The sequence below is a fragment of the Sceloporus occidentalis genome, unplaced genomic scaffold (genome assembly GCF_023333645.1).
Source record: "Sceloporus occidentalis isolate IW3139 unplaced genomic scaffold, rSceOcc1.0.p SCAF_21, whole genome shotgun sequence".
NCBI classification, from domain to species: domain Eukaryota; kingdom Metazoa; phylum Chordata; class Lepidosauria; order Squamata; family Phrynosomatidae; genus Sceloporus; species Sceloporus occidentalis.
Window position 1 is genome coordinate 3464218 of NW_028317001.1, and position 20119 is coordinate 3484336.

At 52.1% G+C, this 20119-nt stretch overlaps 2 protein-coding genes across 2 annotated transcripts; one reads left to right on the plus strand and one right to left on the minus strand.

Moving 5' to 3' along the window:
* The first annotated feature begins 1505 nt into the window (after positions 1-1505).
* Positions 1506-5800, plus strand: GEMIN4 (gem nuclear organelle associated protein 4). The gene is made up of 2 exons (XM_089484218.1): positions 1506-1703; positions 2498-5800. Exons 1-2 carry the CDS (start codon positions 1529-1531, stop codon positions 5656-5658), a joined length of 3336 nt encoding a protein of 1111 aa, XP_089340344.1. The 5' UTR covers positions 1506-1528; the 3' UTR covers positions 5659-5800.
* A 759-nt stretch (positions 5801-6559) lies between these two features.
* TLCD3A (TLC domain containing 3A) lies at positions 6560-16983 on the minus strand. Its single transcript, XM_089483963.1, has 5 exons — positions 16849-16983; positions 12803-12886; positions 10745-10958; positions 10184-10279; positions 6560-9874 (listed from the first exon to the last, which is right to left on the minus strand). The coding sequence occupies exons 1-5, from the start codon at positions 16968-16970 to the stop codon at positions 9602-9604; spliced, it is 789 nt and encodes a 262-aa protein (XP_089340089.1). The 5' UTR covers positions 16971-16983; the 3' UTR covers positions 6560-9601.
* Positions 16984-20119: the final 3136 nt, after the last annotated feature.

A 20119-nucleotide genomic window follows, 5' to 3' on the forward strand; every position in this document is an offset into this window, starting at 1 on the left:
GTTTCCTTATGGAGAAGCGTTCCCCAATGTTTCCCTATGGAGAAGTGTTCCCCAATGTTTCCTTATGGAGAAGTGTTCCCCAATGTTTCCCTATGGAGAAGTGTTCCCCAATGTTTCCCTATGGGCAAGCGTTCCCCAATGTTTCCTTATGGGCAAGTGTTCCCCAATGTTTCCCTGTGGGGAAGCAGCCCCCAATGTTTCCCTATGGAGAAGTGTTCCCCAATGTTTCCCTATGGGCAAGTGTTCCCCAATGTTTCCCTGTGGGGAAGCAGCCCCCAATGTTTCCCTATGGAGAAGTGTTCCCCAATGTTTCCCTATGGGCAAGCGTTCCCCAATGTTTCCCTATGGGCAAGCGTTCCCCAATGTTTCCTTATGGGCAAGTGTTCCCCAATGTTTCCCTGTGGGGAAGCAGCCCCCAATGTTTCCCTATGGAGAAGTGTTCCCCAATGTTTCCCTATGGAGAAGTGTTCCCCAATGTTTCCCTATGGAGAAGTGTTCCCCAATGTTTCCCTATGGAGAAGTGTTCCCCAATGTTTCCTTATGGAGAAGCGTTCCCCAATGTTTCCCTATGGAGAAGTGTTCCCCAATGTTTCCTTATGGAGAAGTGTTCCCCAATGTTTCCCTATGGAGAAGTGTTCCCCAATGTTTCCCTATGGGCAAGCGTTCCCCAATGTTTCCTTATGGGCAAGTGTTCCCCAATGTTTCCCTGTGGGGAAGCAGCCCCCAATGTTTCCCTATGGAGAAGTGTTCCCCAATGTTTCCCTATGGGCAAGTGTTCCCCAATGTTTCCCTGTGGGGAAGCAGCCCCCAATGTTTCCCTATGGAGAAGTGTTCCCCAATGTTTCCCTATGGGCAAGCGTTCCCCAATGTTTCCCTATGGGCAAGCGTTCCCCAATGTTTCCTTATGGGCAAGTGTTCCCCAATGTTTCCCTGTGGGGAAGCAGCCCCCAATGTTTCCCTATGGAGAAGTGTTCCCCAATGTTTCCCTATGGGCAAGTGTTCCCCAATGTTTCCCTGTGGGGAAGCAGCCCCCAATGTTTCCCTATGGAGAAGTGTTCCCCAATGTTTCCCTATGGGCAAGCGTTCCCCAATGTTTCCCTATGGGCAAGCGTTCCCCAATGTTTCCTTATGGGCAAGTGTTCCCCAATGTTTCCCTGTGGGGAAGCAGCCCCCAATGTTTCCCTATGGGCAAGTGTTCCCCAATGTTTCCCTATGGAGAAGTGTTCCCCAATGTTTCCCTATGGGCCAGCCTTGCCCAATGCCCTCCTTGCCCCTGATGTACCAGGAGGTGTAGGCGGGGAGCAGGGCCCTGCCTCGGGGCCCAGTGTTGCGGAGGAGGCGGCAGAGGTAGCTCTTCCGCCGGTGCTTGGCCTTCCTGAGCCCCGTGGCGCCGGAGAGGAAGCAGGGAAGGAGCAAGGACCCAGGAGGAGAGGAGGAGGAGGCGGAGGCTGGGCTGGGCTTGCCTGGCTGTCCCTCCTCCTGGTTCCAGCTCTGGGCCTGGCTCTGTGTCGTGCTGCCTGAGCTCACAATGGCCCTGGCCTCCTCTGCCTCCTCCTCCTCCTCTGCAGCCTCTTGCAGCCCAGAGCCCCAGGGAGGCCTCCAGGCCCAGGGCAGCCATGCCTCCTCCTCCTTCTCTTCCTCCATCTCCAAGCCTCCCAGAGCCCCAAGAGAAGAAGCTGCCGCTGCAGGAGCCATGGAGTTAGGTGGGTCCAACACAAGCAAGGAGGAGGGGAGTGCTAAGCAGGGCCAGCCCTGGTCAGCCCCTGGAGGGGAGGCCGAGGAGGGGTTTCAGAGGGAGTGAAGGCCCCTTGGCTAAGAAAAGCCTCTGAAGTTCATGGAGTGGACAGTCATTACTTGAAGGTGCACACAAGGCACCCAATCCCCATCTGTTCTTGGAAGCTAAGCAGGGTTGGATCTGGTTGGGGTTTGGAGGGGAGGCCGAGGAGGGATCCCCCAAATACTGGGGGCTGTCTTTCAGAGGACTCCATGGCTCTGAAATTCATGGCTATAAAGGGTTCAAGCCACTTGAAAGTGGACACAAGGCACCAGATCCCCATCTGAGCTTGGAAGCTAAGTAGGGTTGGACCTGGCTAGGGGTTGGAGGGGAGACCGAGGAGGAATGCCTGGCGCTGGAGGGACTGGCCAAAACCACCTCTAAGAAAACCCTCAAATTCATAAGCGGGGAAGCGACTCAAAGGCACATGCACACAGAGGGCACCCAATCCCCACCTGCTCTTGGAGGTTAAGCAGGGTTAGGATTTGGAGGGGAGACCAAGGAGGAACCCCCGGTTCTGGAGGCAGTATTTTAGGGGAAGGAACTGGCTAAGGAAAGAAAACCTCATGAAATGCACATGCGTTGTTGACATGCCTGCGTAGTGACCGCAGATTGATCTACGCGGGCATAACGTGACCCTACACCAGTGGGCACCCGAAATAAAACCTTTGCCCTGCTTTGAGCGTCCTTTGCTGACTTGACCTGTGCATCTCTTTTTTTTAGGGCCGCTGACCATCTGCGGAGAAGTGACCGTCTTGCACGGCGGGTTCTTGATGGCCACCCGGCTGTGCCATCCCAAGCCTTTGTCTGAGCTGGCCAAATCGGACTGGCCCTTGGTGGGCAAGCCTATTATCGAGGCATTGGAGGAGATCTGTACGTCCCACTCTTCTTACCCACCCGAACCCAGTGCTTGGAAGAAGAAAGCGGCGGTCATCCTTTGGTCCCAGATCCTCTTCTCCGGGTCCTCGATGCCCACAGTCTCCACCAACCAAAGGTGGAAGGAGGACGTCTTCTTCTCAGTGAGCACCATGATCCCAGAGGTCAACCACACGGTCCTTTTTGAGATGTTCAAGGAGATGAATGCACCCCGGCTTTTTACCCAGATGCTCCTGGTTTTGCCGGAGGCCGTTTGCTTGAAAGAACTGGAAACCTTTGTAGAGTATGTGGCCAAAGAGACATCTCCGCGTGACGTGTCTTTCTTCTTGGACGTCTGGTGGGAGATCATGAAGCACAAAGAGGGCCAAGAGGATCGGCTGACTTTGTTGTTCCGCACAGTGTCACATCAGTTTCTCTCGGAGCCAGACGACATGGGCCAGCCTCCAAAGAGGTTCAAGAGCGATGCCCCTCCATTGACTGAGTCCTCCGTAGCCACCACTGTCCTCCCAGTCTTGATGGAAGGTTTGAAGCTGATCAGAGAGAGCATTGTTCCAACCAAGATGAAGTGTTACGCTCTCGCCAACCTCTTGGACGTGTTGTCCGTGTCGATTGAGTGCGAGGTAGAATTGCTGCCCATCCAGACTTACTTGGACAAGGTCTCCTCGGTGGTCACCCTCTGGATCAGCGACTCCGACAACCGATATAACAAAAGAGAGTTGGACGAGAAGGTGAAAGAGGTCGAGAGGAGCATGAGCGTGCCGAACGTGGCCAAACTCTCCAACAAATCCTTGTTCGATGACTTGGGCTTTCTCCGCACCTTGCTGGAAGCGTGGTCCCCAGAGCTGCAGGGTTTCCTAAATGACCCTCAGCAGGTCTGCTATGAAAGCTACAGGCTTCTCAATTGTCTGGCATCTTTGGAAAAGAGGTTGGTGAACTATGCCAAGTCGGAAAATCTGGATGCGCCGACGGCACAGGTGATGGCGGAGCTGTCCAAGCTCATTGTGGACTTCTTGGAGAAGATCAACCCTGGGTTGTGGAGCAAGGAGTCCAATAATGACATTGTGGCTTCTGTGGCCATGGTGATCATCGACAAGAGGATGGACCGACACTTGGAGGTGTGTCCCGTATTTGTGACACAGAAGAGCTGGGCATTCACAAAAGACTGGGTCGCATGCCTTGTCAGGAACAAAGAACTGTTCCAGGAAGCGGAGCTGATCCTCAAATTGCTGCAGATGGTCGCGGCTTGTGGCCACGTTGCCGAAAGTCAGGAGCAAATTGCCAAGGTGGCCAAAGTCATCCTTGAATGTTACGCAGAGCTCCCTTTGACAGATCAGAACAAAGTGATTTCAGAAGTCCTGGCTGCTTGGGGCAGGAAGGGCCTCTCTGGGATATCGGAGACCTTCTCAGAAGGCTTCCAAGAGGAACTCAACGTTGCCTTTAACCAGATCATCCAGAGCGTATCCGGGGAAGGATTTAAAAGGGCCGTGGCATCAGTGTCTCGGTTGGTGCTACTCAACCCAGAAGCTACCATCAAGAAGATCTGTAACTTGGTTGTGGCCAACTTGGGAACGCACCAGTTCATGGCAGAAATCCTATGTTCCTTCCCAGCTCTGAGATTCCAAGAGCGCCAGGATTCAACAGACGCATCCGTCAGCCTGCTGCTGAATTGTTTGAAAGAGAGTATCTGGGACCGGCTGATAACTGCCAAGGAAAAGGAGCAATTTTTAGAGTTTTTGGAGTACCTGATGCAACCAACCGGCGCCAACCCTCTTCTCTGCCCAGCAGAGGTGACCCAGAACCTCATCTTCCCTTTCCTGAAGGCGGATTCTCCTTGCATGGAACTTTGCTTGCAGATCCTTGAGAAGGTTTTGAAGGTGCCTTCCGAGCAGAACTGGATCCACACCTGCCACCCGTTTCCGCTCATCCTTTCCCTTTGCAGGCTTCTGGATGGCTTCACTCAGTATTGGCATGAACCAGAAGGCCAGCACGCCTGTTCCTTAGAGACCAAAGACTTGGTGGCAACCAACCTAGCCCAGCTCTGCAGTGCAGTGTCCACTCAGAAAGACTCCCTGTCTCCGGAGTTGTGGAACCAGTCTGTGTCTTGGCTCCACAAAAAGGTCGGGGCCTTGGATTGGACCGTTGGCCTGCGGCTGAAGAACGTTTACGGAGAACACTTCAAGAACGAAGTTCCCGCCACGCTCTTTGAGGTCTGCAAGCTACCAGAGGATGAGTGGACCACCCGTCCGGCCCCACAATACGGAGCAGGCAGCGGCCTTATGGCGTGGATGGAGTGTTGCTGCATCTCTGCAGCCTTGAGGGAACAGATGCTGGTGCTCCTCACGGTTAACGTGGACAACCCTGAAGAGGTCAACCTCTTCAGCAAGGGGTTCTTGGTGGCCCTCGTCCAGGTCTTCCCCTGGTGCAGCCAGAGCGAGTGGAGACACCTCATCCATGTCATCAAGAGTCTCTTGGAACGAGAAGTCCTCTACGTGCCTTACTCCCTGGAGTATGTCCAGTATCTCCCTTTGCTCAACTTCCGTCCTTTCGCGTACCACCTCCAGTTCTCGGTGCTTCTGCTGCGAGGATTCCAGTTCCTGTGCGGTTCCAGCGGTGCCACGTGGCTGCCGTCAGATGCATGGAAACACATGGCAAGGCTCTACTGCCTCGGCTTGTCCGATTTGCTGGGCTCAGTTAAAAGCATCGTCCGGGGCCAGTGGCACTCAACGGAAGAGAAGAACGTGACCCGGGAGCTGTCCTTCGTGTACATCCAGCTGTTCTGCCATACCCTCCACGTGGCGGCCATGTTGCCGGATGAAGGCACTGGCGAGGGCCTCCTCCTGCTCTCCTTGGAGATCCTCTCGCAGTACGAGGTGCTCTATGACGCCGACGAGTCTCTCGGGAGCTCCCTGCGGAAGGCCAACGAGAAGCACTTCCTGGGATCCATCACGGAGAACGTCACCAACAAGGAGATGCGCACCATGCTCCTCCAGAAGCTCCGTAAGCTGTGAAGACCCTTAGAGCGCACTCTGTTTTGATGGCACCGCGGAGGGCTTTTGCTGAAGGCCTGCGGAGCGAAGACCTTAAAACGGACGAGTGTTTTTGCCCGAGGAAAGGACGAGAGCCAAGACCATCGGTGGGACATTTGAGAGATCTATAATAAACCTTTATCTCTTTTTTTCCACCCGTTTTCATTCTTTTTTGGTGTACAGGTGCTGAGGTTTTGTAATAGCAATGCTAGAGAAGCCTGAAGCATCTTTAATAGGGAGGAAGAGTTGTTGGCTTCATAGAGGAGGCAACTTGGCGCTTAGACTGAGGTTCAGGTTAGGCCAATGTAGGTGCACATCAACTTAAGTTAAAGTTACACAGCGATTGTTGTTGTGTGCCTTGGAGTCATTTCCAACTTATGACAACCCTAAGGCAAACCTGTCATGGGGCTGAGAGTGTGTGACTCGCCCAAGATCACCCTGGGATTTCCATGGCCAGCAGGTGACGAATTGGACCCAATTTCCAGAGCTGAAGTCCAGTGCTCCAACAAGCTTCCAAAAGTCTTGAAATCCCAAACTCGGATTGCTTGGGTAAAAACTAGAGAGGTCTCCTGTACCTTTAATAGTTGTGCAAAAGAAGGAATTTCAGCAGATCTTAGTTGTCATGTAACCAGATAGCATGATAACGCCTGCCAAAATGCCTCCTACACAACCACTAAAGGTAGAGGAGCTCTTCCCAGTCTTCACTCCGGCAAGCCTAGCGAGATGATTTTTCCACAAGCGGAGAGAGCGTGCCTCTCATTTGCCTTGCAAAGAAAGAGCCCCGACTCTTAATAAATAATACAATACAGTTTAGAGCCACCTTTCTTGTCAAATATGGCTTGAGAACAGTTGCAGCGCTGCAGAATCAAGACAGGAAAGACAGTTGCGCTTCTATTTCCCAACGGAAATCTTTTATTGGACTGCTTTCCAGCCGTAAATCCAGTGATGTGTTTCTATTTACATTGTAGGTTTACTATTGTTTAACATCTTTGCCCATTTCTTTTAGGGCTGTATCACAGTAAAAGGAGTTCCCTGCCCTTGCGAGCGTCCCAAAATCGGTGCCGTAAGAGTAGCGTAAACACTGGATGCGGTAATGGGTTTCTTTTGGACCACATCTCCCATAATCCCCAAGCCAGACAAGGGGATGTGGTCCGAAAGGTAACATTCCCCAGCTTGGGACTTTGAATCAACCGAAGGGCCGACTGTATTAGACCACTCAGATGTTGGACTGCACCTCCCATCGTCCCTTGCCATTAGCTATGCTGGCTAGAGTTGCGGCTCAGCATCCAAAGGGTCCCCCGAAAGCATAGGCACCGTCTTTAAGAAGCCTGGCTGGTTTTGGCTGCCTCTCTTATGATCTTTTGGAGGACGCAATGCTTTTGTCTCCAGCCCATATTTCTCACATGGGATGCTTCAATGTGGGGTTGTGGGGTGTTAGAATGAACTATAACAACTATTTCCAGAGCATTCTCCTTTTTATTTGTATCTATTTTACTTTATTGACACATATAGGGTCTAAATCCTATGGGGTTGTCCCAGCCAGTGCAGACCTATTGAACAACGAGTCCACGTTTTCGGATATCCCACTGATTCTATGGGTCTACTATACAATAAAACATAACCTTATTCTTCCCACTTACTCCCAATCTGCAGAGAGACTTCATATGGCATTCAGTAGAGTTTGGCACATCTTTAAAAAAGGCACTTTTCTATGGTCCTTTGGCAGAGCGGCGATTGCAACTTCCCTGCAGCTCTAGCCTTCACAGCGGAGGATAATGGGGATTGCAATTCGGGAAGACCATAGTTGCCCACCCCTGTGTTTATGAGGATTGGGCATGTTCAGGCCAAGGCACCATTGCGGGGGAAATAAATACGGCAGTCATGTCGGCCACAGCGGTCCTTGCAAGATAAATCTGACAGATGGGTACGCAAGGAACAGAAAATGGATTCAAAACTAGGATTAGTGCAGTTCTCACATGGGATGCTTCAATGTCAGGTTGTGGGGTGTTTTCAAACACACACCCCTCATGTGTTTAAGGCACTTTATTGGTGATGATAAATATGAAAGGCTAAGATAGAGGAGCAGTCCACCTCTGGCCCTAGAGATGTTTTGGATTATAATCCCCTCATAGGTTATGCATAGGACGATGGGAGTTGTAGGCCAAAATACACAAGTCCGAATCCTACTGCTAGGCCCAATTAGAGGCAATCCATTGAATGGTTGGTCAATGCTTATGTACATCCCATTGATTCCATGGGTCTACTCTCCTTAGGATTCAGGTCAGTCTCATTTGGCACATCTAGAGGCACTTCTCTATGTTAAGCATAACCCACTGAATATAATATCCAGCAACCCTAGCCTTTACAGCAGATGGTGGTGGATTGTGGGCATTGCTGTCTAAAAACCAACAGACAGGAGCAGCGTTGTGCAATTCGTAATAGTGACATGGACACCTGAGGAAGAATCTGAGCAGAGCCAAGTCTTTTAAGGCGGTGTGTTGAGATGAAGAAGGCACTAAGGAAACATAGCTGGCCCTTTTCTCTTCCCAACATGATCAGGAAAGAGTCTGGTTTTAAACAGCAAGAAAAAGGCACCCACTTCACCACTCCCAGCATGCAGGACTACCAATCCCATCATCCCAGCCCAGTATATGTTCAGGGCAGGGCAGACAATTGCAAACTGGAGAGGGCTCTTGGACCGTTCATGGTTGCAGAGAAGGGATTTCAGCAGAAACCATTAGACATGAAACCATTAGCTGCTGAACTCCTCTCTTGTACGCAACCATTAAAGGTTGTTTTGGGGTTTCTCAGCCTGAAGGAATGATGGCGTGACACAGGCCCCCATTTCTGGGGCCATTTTAAGCTCAAGAAAGACCTTTTTTTGCAACAGGAGACCCCTGCTCACTTCGAACAAAGGCCTCTTTGGGGTCTAAAATGGCCCCGGGGGGAATGTGGTAAAAATGGTCCCCTGTAAAGGAACACATATTTTGGTCACTGAGGGTCATAAAAATGGCACCGAGGGCCACGTGCATCCCACAACCTATACTTCCCCCAGTTTAACAGGACCAGACGACCAAAAGTCATGGGTGTTTTCATGTTCGAGGGGAAGGGAGATCCCCTTTTCTGCTTCAAATGCAACACCTGAAACCCAACCCCAGTTCTTTGAGCACTTTCCTCTTCCAAACCTCATCTCCATTTTGAGCAGCAGCCTTCTTTTTCTTTCTCCCTAAAAATGTTCAGCCAAAAACAAAGATCGGACGGACCATGCGTTCCTGCCCCAAAGCACCGTCGTCTGTGTTTTTGCTTAATACTAGACCCACAATCCTTCTCCTGGTTCTGGAATCTCACACCTAATCTGGCAAAGACTTTGTGTTGCTGCATGATTTCAATAGGCACGTCCATCCTTGGATCCATAAGGACTAGACGTTTGGGCTTTTTAAAGACAGCAAGGCCTTCTTTTCATTCAAAAGAAAGCTGAATTCTCAGGAATTTGAAAATCTTCAGCATCCAGGACCTTAAAGTGGAACTAAGAGGAATGAGGAATAAAGTCGCGGATGCAAAAGGCGACGGTAAACATCGGGCGAAGGAGGAAAATGTGGGACATCCACTGACAAAACCAGCCAGGGCCATAGGAATTGTGGTTTTGCTAGCCCCGAATCCTAGCACGCATTATCCGACTTGGCAACGGTCGCTGTTTCGGATCCCAGGACGATGGGCTTTGGAGGAAAGGCCAAAAAACAATCCTGTTCCTGTCCTACGGCAACGGAGGTAACTCAGGGTTTGGCCGTGGGGCAAAAGAGTCTTGAAACAGTGCAAGCCCCATGGCTTCACAACCTGCGTTTCCGCCCCGAAGGTGCCGATTCGGAGAGGCAAGGCACAGTTCGGTCTGCACCTGGCAATTTGGAGACCAGGTCCAAAGCGGCCGTTATCTGGTTTTCGTTGTTTCCGGCGAGCTGCTATAGAGCCTCATGGCTTTTCGGCAGATGAGGACGAACCAGTAGAGTTGGGGAGCGAGGAGTAAGGCGTTGGCGACATTGCAATGGAAGGGGATGCGGAAGGGGACCATGTAGATGGGGAGGCCAATCTGCTGGGCGTAGGACCAGTACATGAACGGAAAGAGGGCGATGCGGCAGAGGAAGAAGGTCACCAAGATGAGGATGCCGTTGACTTTGTGCAAGAAGGAGTCCTGCATTTTGAGCTGTCGAGAGAGAACAAAACATTGAGACAATCCCAAATACACATTCTCTGATACTTCTGTTAGACCATTAAGGATTAAGGCGTTTCGTTTCATGCTCAACACGGATCAAACACTAGATTAAACACTGCAAAGGTCAGGAGAGAAAGAAGCACAAGCTGGCAAGGTGACCAGACATGTCCTCCCTTTCCAGGACATGGCCTACATTTCAATCTTCTGCCCAGGAAGGATTCCAAAATGCTCTGCCTTTCCCTTACAGATACTCTGGGCATGTCCAAAGTTTTAAATGGGAAAACCCCAGGCAACCTTTACCTGCATCAGGATTTTGCCCAGCGACACGAAAGGAGTGCTCAGCTCAGCCGTGAAGATGCAGCCGACAAAGAAGTCGCCAAGTTCGCCTCGCAGGTGCTAGGAAGGGGAGAAAAAGAGACATGTTCAGGGTTCGAATGCCTTTCTCATTGTGCCCATCCAGAAGAGCTCGCGAGCAAGAAATCCTTGGTACGTTCGGCCCACGTTTGGAGAGGAAAACAGAGGCGTTTCACTTGCTGTCGCCATTTTCAAAGGGGCTGCTGGGGAAAATGGAGGGGTTTCGCTTCCTCTCGCCATTTTGAGAGGGCCGCCAAGGAAAGCTGAGCAATTTGGGCTCGCTGAGGGCATGAGGCCTGCCAGTGAGAGGGAGAAAAGTGGCTCTTGGCACCCACAATGATGCCAGCCCTTGCTCAGCCATGAAACCCACTTGGGCAAGTCACACACTCTCAGCCTTGGGGGAAAGCCCTGGCAAACCATTGGCGTGTCTTTTTAATCCGAGGAGCCCCAAGCCAAGAAAAAGCAGCCAGGAGGGAGTTCCAGACCGGCTTCCGGAAGCGTCCTTACCACAGCCACCGGCGTGAGGACGATGAGGATGAAGAGATGGTGGGTGACCATCAGCTTCTCCTTTTTCAGGAACGCTTGGACGCTGAGCAGGGAATGCTTCCGGGCGGCTGTCCCTTGCTCTTCGCACTTGTGCCAGTGGCAGAGGTACATGACGTAAATGTCATAGGTCATGTAAGAGACCACGAAACCCACGTAATCTTGGGCCATCCAGTGCCTGTTTGAGAGGAGACAAAAAGAGTACCAAAAGGATGTTAACAGTGCCCTCGAACTCATGAACACTTGGCTCCTTCCTCGCCATCGATGGAAAAATACACTTCTTTTTGGGCAGTTTGCAACATGTCCGCCCCCCTATTTTGCAATTTCGCGTCTCCCGAATCTTTCTTTTCTTAAGGGAGGGACTGAGATGCTTCCGAAATTCGTGGAAATGGGACGTTTCCCCCGCTCTGCCCTGAGACACAGTTACTTCTCCCCTCTTTCAACGGAAAACCATACAACGCAATGCATTTCTTGATGCAATGCCTTCTGGTGGCTATTGGGAAAGGATGTCCAGGAATACATTTCCCCAGCTGTGGGTTTCTTTGCACAACTCAGAATTAAGTTTAGCCAACAAAACCCTCCTACGGACGTCTTGATGCAACTCCCAGAATTGATTTCCAGGTGGGTTAGGAATGCTGGGAATTGCAGTCTTGCAGTATCTCCAGGACCCATCCCGAACGCCTGGGGAAAGGACGCCACCTTAGACATTCAAGCATTACACTTCACTTTAATTTCATATCATTAACTCTTATGAATAGACAATTCTATTTAGCAAGTATTGATTACAATCATGCTCTGTTATTATTCAGATCCTGGCGTCTCTGCCCCAAGGACCTTGCAGCAAAAGGAGGAAGCAAGAAAAGGAAGACCAAGGCATTCAGACAGGAGAGCCTTCCCGATCAACCCAGGTACGCTAAAACCACAACTCCCATCATCCCCAAACAACATAGCCAGGGTAACGGGGATGATAGGGCATGCCATCCAGAACGGGAGAAGCCACGTTACTCTCAAACAAATGGAATTTTTGCAAACTTCTATGACATTCTTAAAACCTTCCCAACGTCATAAGTAATTTCGGGTCATGTCTACAAAGACCAGGTTGAAAAGCTGCCTTATGGATGTTAAAATTCCCATGGAGTATCTATAGGGTAGATGTTAGGAGGGTTAGAAGCGCCAATGGTTTATATATGCACATGGTCCCAGGATGAATACCCAGCATCCCCAGATAGGACTGCCTCAAACCTGGAGAGATGCTGCAAGTCACTGGGCTATACAAGAGTCTAATGTGGCAGATATTGTCTTGGTACAGTGTCCATGTACCTATTTAAACCAAACCTTTATTCACAGCCATAAGAACTAGAACCTCATTCAGTGTCAGAAATACCAGGTGGAATCACTGGCTGGGGAATTCTGGGAGTTGTAGTCTTAAAAAACATCCCATCTTTCCCAAGTTCTGGGGAAGACCTTAGTCTGAGGACCTGGAGAGGGCAGCTGCCAATCGGAGCAAAACAAGGCTGGTTTCAATAGACAAAGAATGAGGGCCAGAGATAAGGTGGACTTCCTGCATTCCTCGCTAGCCATGACTTTAGGCTACGGATTTTTGAACAGCAAAGGGAAATGCCTCTCATTCATGCACTTTTTTATGGGAAGAGGGAAGGACACGCAGAAGACGCTTTTGTGCCGGCGCATAACGGAGCTGAGCTTTCTGTCGCCACGAAACAAGGGACCCTCCCTTTCCGCAGCCACCTCTGACTGCAAATCCCAAATTGGAAATCCTAGCCTGTCTGTCCTGCCTCATCCATAATCTTTGCTGCCTTGACCACAATCTGATGCCGCTTGGCCACACGTCGTTCCCAGTTTTCACCTGCGAAAGGTGGAAAGGTATGGTTCCCTCTACAGCCGAGTGCATTCATTTATGGCTATGGAAGACGGATGCAATCAAAACTTCCGCTGGGTGAAAGTCCTTTCCGGAAGCTAGCTTGAATCTTGGTTGCCGTTCGCCACCCTCCTTTCGTACATTACCTGCTGTGCACCACGTCTTTGCAGTTTAAGATGACCACAATCCCCGAAATGGTAGCCATGATGGCCTGGATCGACGACACGAGTCTGGAAGGAAAAAGGAGAAGAAGAAGAAATCAGCAAGACGTGAAGATTTTGTATCTCTCCATAACTTATACAATTGATATATAGATTTGCAGGTAGTTTATCTACCAGACTAATAGTATGCCAATACATGAGTTTATTTTGGTGTGGAGGAACTTGGAAAAGGTGGGATTTTCAGACTACAACAGTGCCCTAGACGTCTCCAAAAAGCACTATTTACAGACACATTGGTAAGGAATGCCAAGCATCCAAACTGGTCCCCAGCAGACTATTGGCTGTCAAGCGTTCGGTTGCCGGAGACTCACTTTAAGGAAGTTACAGGCAAGTTAGAGCAGGTTCAGAGATGGGAAGAAGGATGATAAGAGGTACGGAGAGCAAGACATATGAGGAGAGGCTGAAGGAGCTGGGCATGTTCAGCCTGGCGAAAAGAAGACGGAGGGGTGATACGGTTCCACCTTTGCGCTGTGTGGCAAGATGGAGAAGGACGAAACATGCTGGAACAAACCCACACCCAACTCTAGCGTTGCGCACGATGGCAAAAGATAACATCCATGCTCGGAGCAGTTTACCAGGGAACAACAATGCATCTAAACCTTGTAGCCCCTTTGAGACTCACTGGAAGAAAGAAGTTGGCAGCATGAGCTTTCGTGGACTTCAGTCTACTTCCTCAGATGCATTTGGAAGTAGACCGAGGTCTAGGAAAGCTCCTGCTGAGCATTCTTTCAGTGAGTCTCAAAGGTGCTGCAAGATCTCTCTACGTACCGATTCTACAGACTAACGCAGCTATATCTTTGCATTCTGCGTCTAAACCTTGTCCCCAAAGAGGCCAGTCAATGGACTCTGGATTGCGCACATACAGACAGTTCATCATCCACGGAGATCTCTGGCTATGTGAAACCGAGCTCCGCTTTGCAACTACGGAAGCTGTTGCGTGGAACCGAACCTCACACCGCAGGCAGGACGTTTACAGGACCGAGCTGTGCTTTGTAGCCCAGGGAGTTGTTACACCGGGGCTTGATCCTGAGCCGGTATGAACAGAACCACACTTTGGGTTCTGGGTGAGAAAACGTCCACACCGGGGAAAGTCCCTCCACTTCACTTTGCGACGGCTCCATCTTAGGAGATCCTTTCCAAGTTGGGACTTGGCCCCGAACACTCCTTCTCCCCTTATGTGACTTAACATGCGCATAGCGCTTGCAAGCGTTAGAGCAACTCGGTTGCAACCTCATTGCAAAGACTGCGCAACCGCTTTGGAGGGATTGTGCCCATTCTGTGGACGAGAAGACCGAGTCTCAAAGGCACGTTTGTGACCAAGTGAGCAAACCCCACTCCCTCGCACTTGACAATTGTTTGAATTTGCCAAAGCGGGGAGAGAGAAAGGGCAAACAAACAAGCGGTTCCAGCCTTCCTCCCGATACGTTTTCCACTTGCAGCGGGCAAGGTCACCAGGTCCAGACACACAAGGCAAAGAGCCTTAAATCAATAGACCTTGGCCTGACCCTCGGCTGCTGGGTACGGCCATTGTCTGAAAGGATTGTACATTGTGTCCGGCCGCCTTCATCCCTGGCATCTTGGGAAACTCGCCACCAAAGCAAAGAAAGGACGAGTCTGGCGGCTTTGCAGGAATTAGGGATTTGGGAGGTTTGGGGAGGGATGGCCAGCAGCGCACCTCTGGACAGAGATGGCTATTCCTCAAACAGTATCACCTGGTCTTCGGACATAGCGGTCCTCTCGTTTCATCCGAGACACAGCCATGGCTTTCAATGGCCTTAAAGCAGAGGATCCCGTCGACTTTGACCGCGAGGGCCGTTTTGCGGAGATCAGCGCGAAGCTCCGCTTGTCCGTCACGCCGACGAAGATACATTTCGAAGCATCGACTGCATCCTTCTGGGAGAGGAGCCAGGAATGCTACCTGTTTGCTTTTCAATCGGCAAACGCACAAATACGTGTGTCTGTTTACTCCTACACACAGAGAGGAGGAAGGCGCAGAAAACTTTCCCAGGATTAGGGTAAGGAACTCCCTGCCGCAGGATCGGCTCGCCTTAATCGGACGGAACGGGGATTAGAGGAAGCCACCGAGACTTTGGGTCGGAGAAGAGAAAGCGCAACAAGGAAGTGGTGGCTTCAGAGATGCGGGGCGACAGTTCTGCTCAGCTCAGCATCTTCCGCATCCGCCGCGTCCCGCCGTCTCGGTGTTCATTCCCCGACGACAGGCTTTGAAATTACCTCACACTTCAGTTGCGCGTGGGCAGGAACGGCAATCCCTAATGTCATTCCTGACACCTGCTCCACCTCAAAGCGTGAAAGGCTCCGACACCGGCCCCATGCGCCTTCCTTCCTCTCCGTGAGAAGAGCATCGCAGCTGGAAAAGTAGTGGGTTTCATGGCCGAGCGAGGACTCGAACCCGCAGCCTTCGAGTCAGGTCTGACGTACGGCGACCCTATCCCAGGGTTTTCTCGGCACGTCTCTTCGGAGGGGCTTTGCCGCTGCCATCCTCTGAGGCTGTGGCTTATTCAGAGCCAGGACTTGAACCTAGGTCTCACCGCACTCTCTCAGCCGAACCCAGGCCAGGTTTGCCTTAGGGTCGCCGCAACTCGGAAACAACTCGCAAGACACACAACGACAACCCTGTGGTCGCCGTCCGACGCTCAAAGCCACCCACTGGGCTCTCCTTATTACTAATTAGTCGTTATTAATTGCTTGTATTAGTTTGCGGCGGTTGTTGCGGTTTGGCTCGGTTTACCCTCTGGATTTGGAGGCTGCCCAAGGAGGCCGTCGGAGGCTTCCGAAATCAGGTGCCATTGGTATGCTGGCAATAAGGGCCAGGCGAGGTTGCGTGGGTGCCAAGCCGGCACCTTGAGCCGCCACGGCGCCCACGAAACCCTTTCGTACGGCACACTTGTAACACCACAACCCCACTTTATTAACCCCCATAGAAACCTTGGGGCTTTGAGTGTAAGGAGCAGTGCTTAGGGAGGCTCTGCTGCCTCTCCAAACTACAAATCCCAGCATTCCATGGGACAGCTAAAGCATCCAGAGGAGAAGGAGGCTTTTCAGACCGGGAAAGCGCCCTGGTTCCAGGAATTGGTAGCGTTCAAGCTTTTGGTGTCCTCCAAAGGTTTAGGACTTCAGTTCCCAGGAGGCACTACTGCCAGCATGGCCAATGGAGGGGGATTCTGGGAGCTAAGGTCTAAAACTGAAGGCTTGCCCTAGAGAGATGGTACTTTGGTACCTGGCTCCATCTCTGTTCCTGGAGGTCCAAGCAAACTGCCCTAACACTGAGAAGGCTCAACGTGTCTCAGAACTTCAGTTCCCAGAATTCCCTAGCATTGAGCCAGAACAGTTAAAGCAGACTCAAAGTGGGCGGTTTTGGACCTTTGTGGCTCAGGCTTGCCATCACTTGGTGATGATGGCTTTTCCCAGGCAGGGATCATCTGGCTGCAGTCGCTCACACAGCGGGCAACCTCCCGGTCTAGACTACTGCAGGGTGCTCTGCCTGGGGCCGCCCTTGGAGACAACGCTGTATAGAAAACGTGACATTGATTTCAAAGGCACTCCATTCAGGGCTCAAGGAAAGGAGGGAGGAAGGAAAGAGGAAAGGCAGGCAGGAAGGAAGGAAGGAAGGGGGGAAAGAAGGTGGGAGGGAAGGAAGGAAGGAAAGGAGGAGAGAAGGGAGGAACGCGGGAGGGAAGGAAGGAAAGAAGGATGCAGGGAAGGAAGGAAGGAAAGAAGGGTGGAAAGAATGGAAAGGAGGGAGGAGGGAAGGAAGGAAAGAGTGAAAGGAGGGAGGGAATGAAGGAAGGAAAGAAATGAAAGGGAGGGAGGGAAGGAAGGAATCGAAAAGGAAGGATGATAAGAAGGAAGGAAAGGAAGGGGGAAGGGAAGGAAGGCAGCCCCTCTCCCTCTTTCTTTCTTTCTTTCTTTCTCTCTTTCCTTCTCTTTTCCTGGCTGGGGACCCGCTGTACCTTCCGCTGAGGATGATGCGCTCCTTGAGGCTCCATGTCGGGGCGAGGCGGGCGAGGCTGCGGAGGCAGGCGCAGAAGAGGCCCGGGAAGAGGAGGCAGCCCAGGGCCAGCGGGCGCCACATCCTGCCGGCCTTCCCCCGAGGAGCCGGCCTTGTCAACACACCGCCAGGCCGGGAGCGGGAGCAACAGCAGCAGCAGCAGCAGCAGCACTGGGACTCAGAGCAGCAGCAGCAGCAGCAGCAGCAGGACAAGGAGGAGGAGGAAGGCTGGCGCCGCCTTCCCTTCCCTTCCCTTCCCTTGCCTTCTCTCTCTCTCTCCTTTCTCTCTCTGGGGAAGGAGGAGAGAAGGGAAAAGGGGCGGGGCGCCTCCGGTCTTCAAAGGCAAAGCTCCACCTCCGAACCTTGGGGACCCCGCGTTACTCCGCCCCTTTGAACGCTCTGAGTCCCCACTTCCATGGCCTGGATGGGGATGATGGGAGTTGGAGTCCGATGACAGCAGGAAGGCCACCGCTTCCTCTCTCCTCCATCGTTGCATGGGGATGATGGGAGTTGGAACCCAATGACAGCTGGAAGGCCACCGCTTCCTCTCCCCCAGCGTTGAACGGGGATGATGAGAGTTGGAGTCCGGTGACAGCTGGAAGGCCACCGCTTCCTCTCTCCTCCAGCCTTGAACGGGGATGATGGGAGTTGGAGTCCGATGACAGCTGGAAGGCCACCGCTTCCTCTCTCCTCCAGCCTTGAACGGGGATGATGGGAGTTGGAGTCCGATGACAGCTGGAAGGCCACCGCTTCCTCTCCCCCAGCGTTGAACGGGGATGATGGGAGTTGGAGTCCGATGACAGCTGGAAGGCCACCGCTTCCTCTCTCCTCCAGCCTTGAACGGGGATGATGGGAGTTGGAGTCCAATGGCAGCAGGAAGGCCACCGCTTCCTCTCTCCTCCAGCCTTGAACGGGGATGATGGGAGTTGGAGACCGATGACAGCTGGAAGGCTACCGCTTCCTCTCTCCTCCAGCCTTGAACGGGGATGATGGGAGTTGGAGTCTGGTGACAGCTGGAAGGCCACCGCTTCCTCTCTCCTCCAGCCTTGAACGGGGATGATGGGAGTTGAAGTCCAATGGCAGCTGGAAGGCCACCGCTTCCTCTCTCCTCCAGCGTTGAACGGGGATGATGGCAGTTGGAACCCAACGACAGCAGGAAGGCCACCGCTTCCTCTCTCCTCCAGCGTTGCATGAGGATGATGGGAGTTGGAACCCAATGACAGCTGGAATGCCACCGCTTCCTCTCCCCCAGCGTTGCATGGGGATGATGGGAGTTGGAACCCAATGACAGCTGGAAGGCCACCACTTCCTCTCTCCTCCAGCGTTGCATGAGGATGATGGGAGTTGGAACCCAATGACAGCTGGAAGGCCACCGCTTCCTCTCTCCTCCAGCGTTGCATGGGGATGATGGGAGTTGGAACCCAATGACAGCTGGAAGGCCACCGCTTCCTCTCTCCTCCAGCGTTGCATGGGGATGATGGGAGTTGGTACAAAATGACAGCTGGAAGGCCACCGCTTCCTCTCTCCTCCAGCGTTGCATGAGGATGATGGGAGTTGGAACCCAATGACAGCTGGAAGGCCACCGCTTCCTCTCCCCCAGCGTTGCATGGGGATGATGGGAGTTGGAACCCAATGACAGCTGGAAGGCCACCGCTTCCTCTCTCCTCCAGCGTTGCATGAGGATGATGGGAGTTGGAACCCAATGACAGCTGGAAGGCCACCGCTTCCTCTCTCCTCCAGCGTTGCATGGGGATGATGGGAGTTGGTACAAAATGACAGCTGGAAGGCCACCGCTTCCTCTCTCCTCCAGCGTTGCATGAGGATGATGGGAGTTGGAACCCAATGACAGCTGGAAGGCCACCGCTTCCTCTCCCCCAGCGTTGCATGGGGATGATGGGAGTTGGAACCCAATGACAGCTGGAAGGCCACCGCTTCCTCTCTCCTCCAGCGTTGCATGAGGATGATGGGAGTTGGAACCCAATGACAGCTGGAAGGCCACCGCTTCCTCTCTCCTCCAGCGTTGCATGGGGATGATGGGAGTTGGTACCCAATGACAGCTGGAAGCCCACCGCTTCCTCTCCCCCAGCGTTGCATGGGGATGATGGGAGTTGGAACCCAATGACAGCTGGAAGGCCACCGCTTCCTCTCTCCTCCAGCGTTGCATGAGGATGATGGGAGTTGGAACCCAATGACAGCAGGAAGGCCACCGCTTCCTCTCTCCTCAAGCGTTGCATGAGGATGATGGGAGTTGGAACCCAATGACAGCTGGAAGGCCACCGCTTCCTCTCTCCTCCAGCATTGCATGGGGATGATGGGAGTTGGTACCCAATGACAGCTGGAAGCCCACCGCTTCCTCTCCCCCAGCGTTGCATGGGGATGATGGGAGTAGGAGTCCAATGACAGCTGGAAAGCCACCGCTTCCTATCTCCCCCGACATTGAATGGGGCTGATGGGAGTTGGAGTCTAATAACAGCTGGAAGACCACCTTGTCCCATCTACGGAGTTGATGTGAATCGGAGTCTAACTACGGTTGGAAGACCACCGTGCCCCATATCATCCAACACAGCCTGGGGTTGATGGGAACTGGAGTCCAACCACAGCTGCAAGGCCACCACTTTCCATCTCAGCCAACATTGGAGGGAGTTGGAATCCAACAACTCTTGGAAATCCCCTGTTTCCCATCTCATCCAACCTTGCCTGGGGTTGATGGGACTTGGAGTGCAACCACAGCTGGAAAGCCACCATGTCCCATCTTATCCAACGTTGCCAGGGGCTGATGGGAGTTGGAGTCCACAGCTGGAAGGCCACTACTTCCCATCTTGTCCAACGTCGGAGTGAGTTGGAGTCTAGCCACAGCTGCAAGGCTACCATGCCTCATTTCATCTAACATCGCCTGGGGTTGATGAGAGTTGCAGTCCAACAACACTTGGAAGTATGCATTCAAGACATGCTCAGAGGCATTTAACACATTTTAAAACCAACTGGAGATAGTAGAATAAGCTGTTTTATTGCTTCCTAATCATAGCTTTTATGACACGCTTTCATGGCAGTTTGTGCCTTTGCTTTAATCTTTGCAAGTCGCCCGGAGTCTCAGTATTCAGGAATGAGTTATTAAGATTAATAATAATCATAATAATAACATTAATCATAATTATGAAAGGGAGGGAGGACCTCATGCCTTCCTAAGTGACACATTGTTTTGCATTGCTAAACCTCTTACGCATCCCAGTATC

Coding starts and splice junctions, on each gene's coding strand:
- GEMIN4 (XM_089484218.1), top strand. CDS start 1,529: ATGGCCCTGGCCTCCTCTGCCTCCTCCTCCTCCTCTGCAGCCTCTTGC. Junction 1,704..2,497: donor TGCAGGAGCCATGGAGTTAG/GTGGGTCCAACA, acceptor TCTTTTTTTTAG/GGCCGCTGACCATCTGCGGA.
- TLCD3A (XM_089483963.1), bottom strand. CDS start 16,970: ATGTGGCGCCCGCTGGCCCTGGGCTGCCTCCTCTTCCCGGGCCTCTTC. Junction 12,887..16,848: donor CGCATCATCCTCAGCGGAAG/GTACAGCGGGTC, acceptor TTTTCCTTCCAG/ACTCGTGTCGTCGATCCAGG. Junction 10,959..12,802: donor AAAGACGTGGTGCACAGCAG/GTAATGTACGAA, acceptor CCTCTCAAACAG/GCACTGGATGGCCCAAGATT.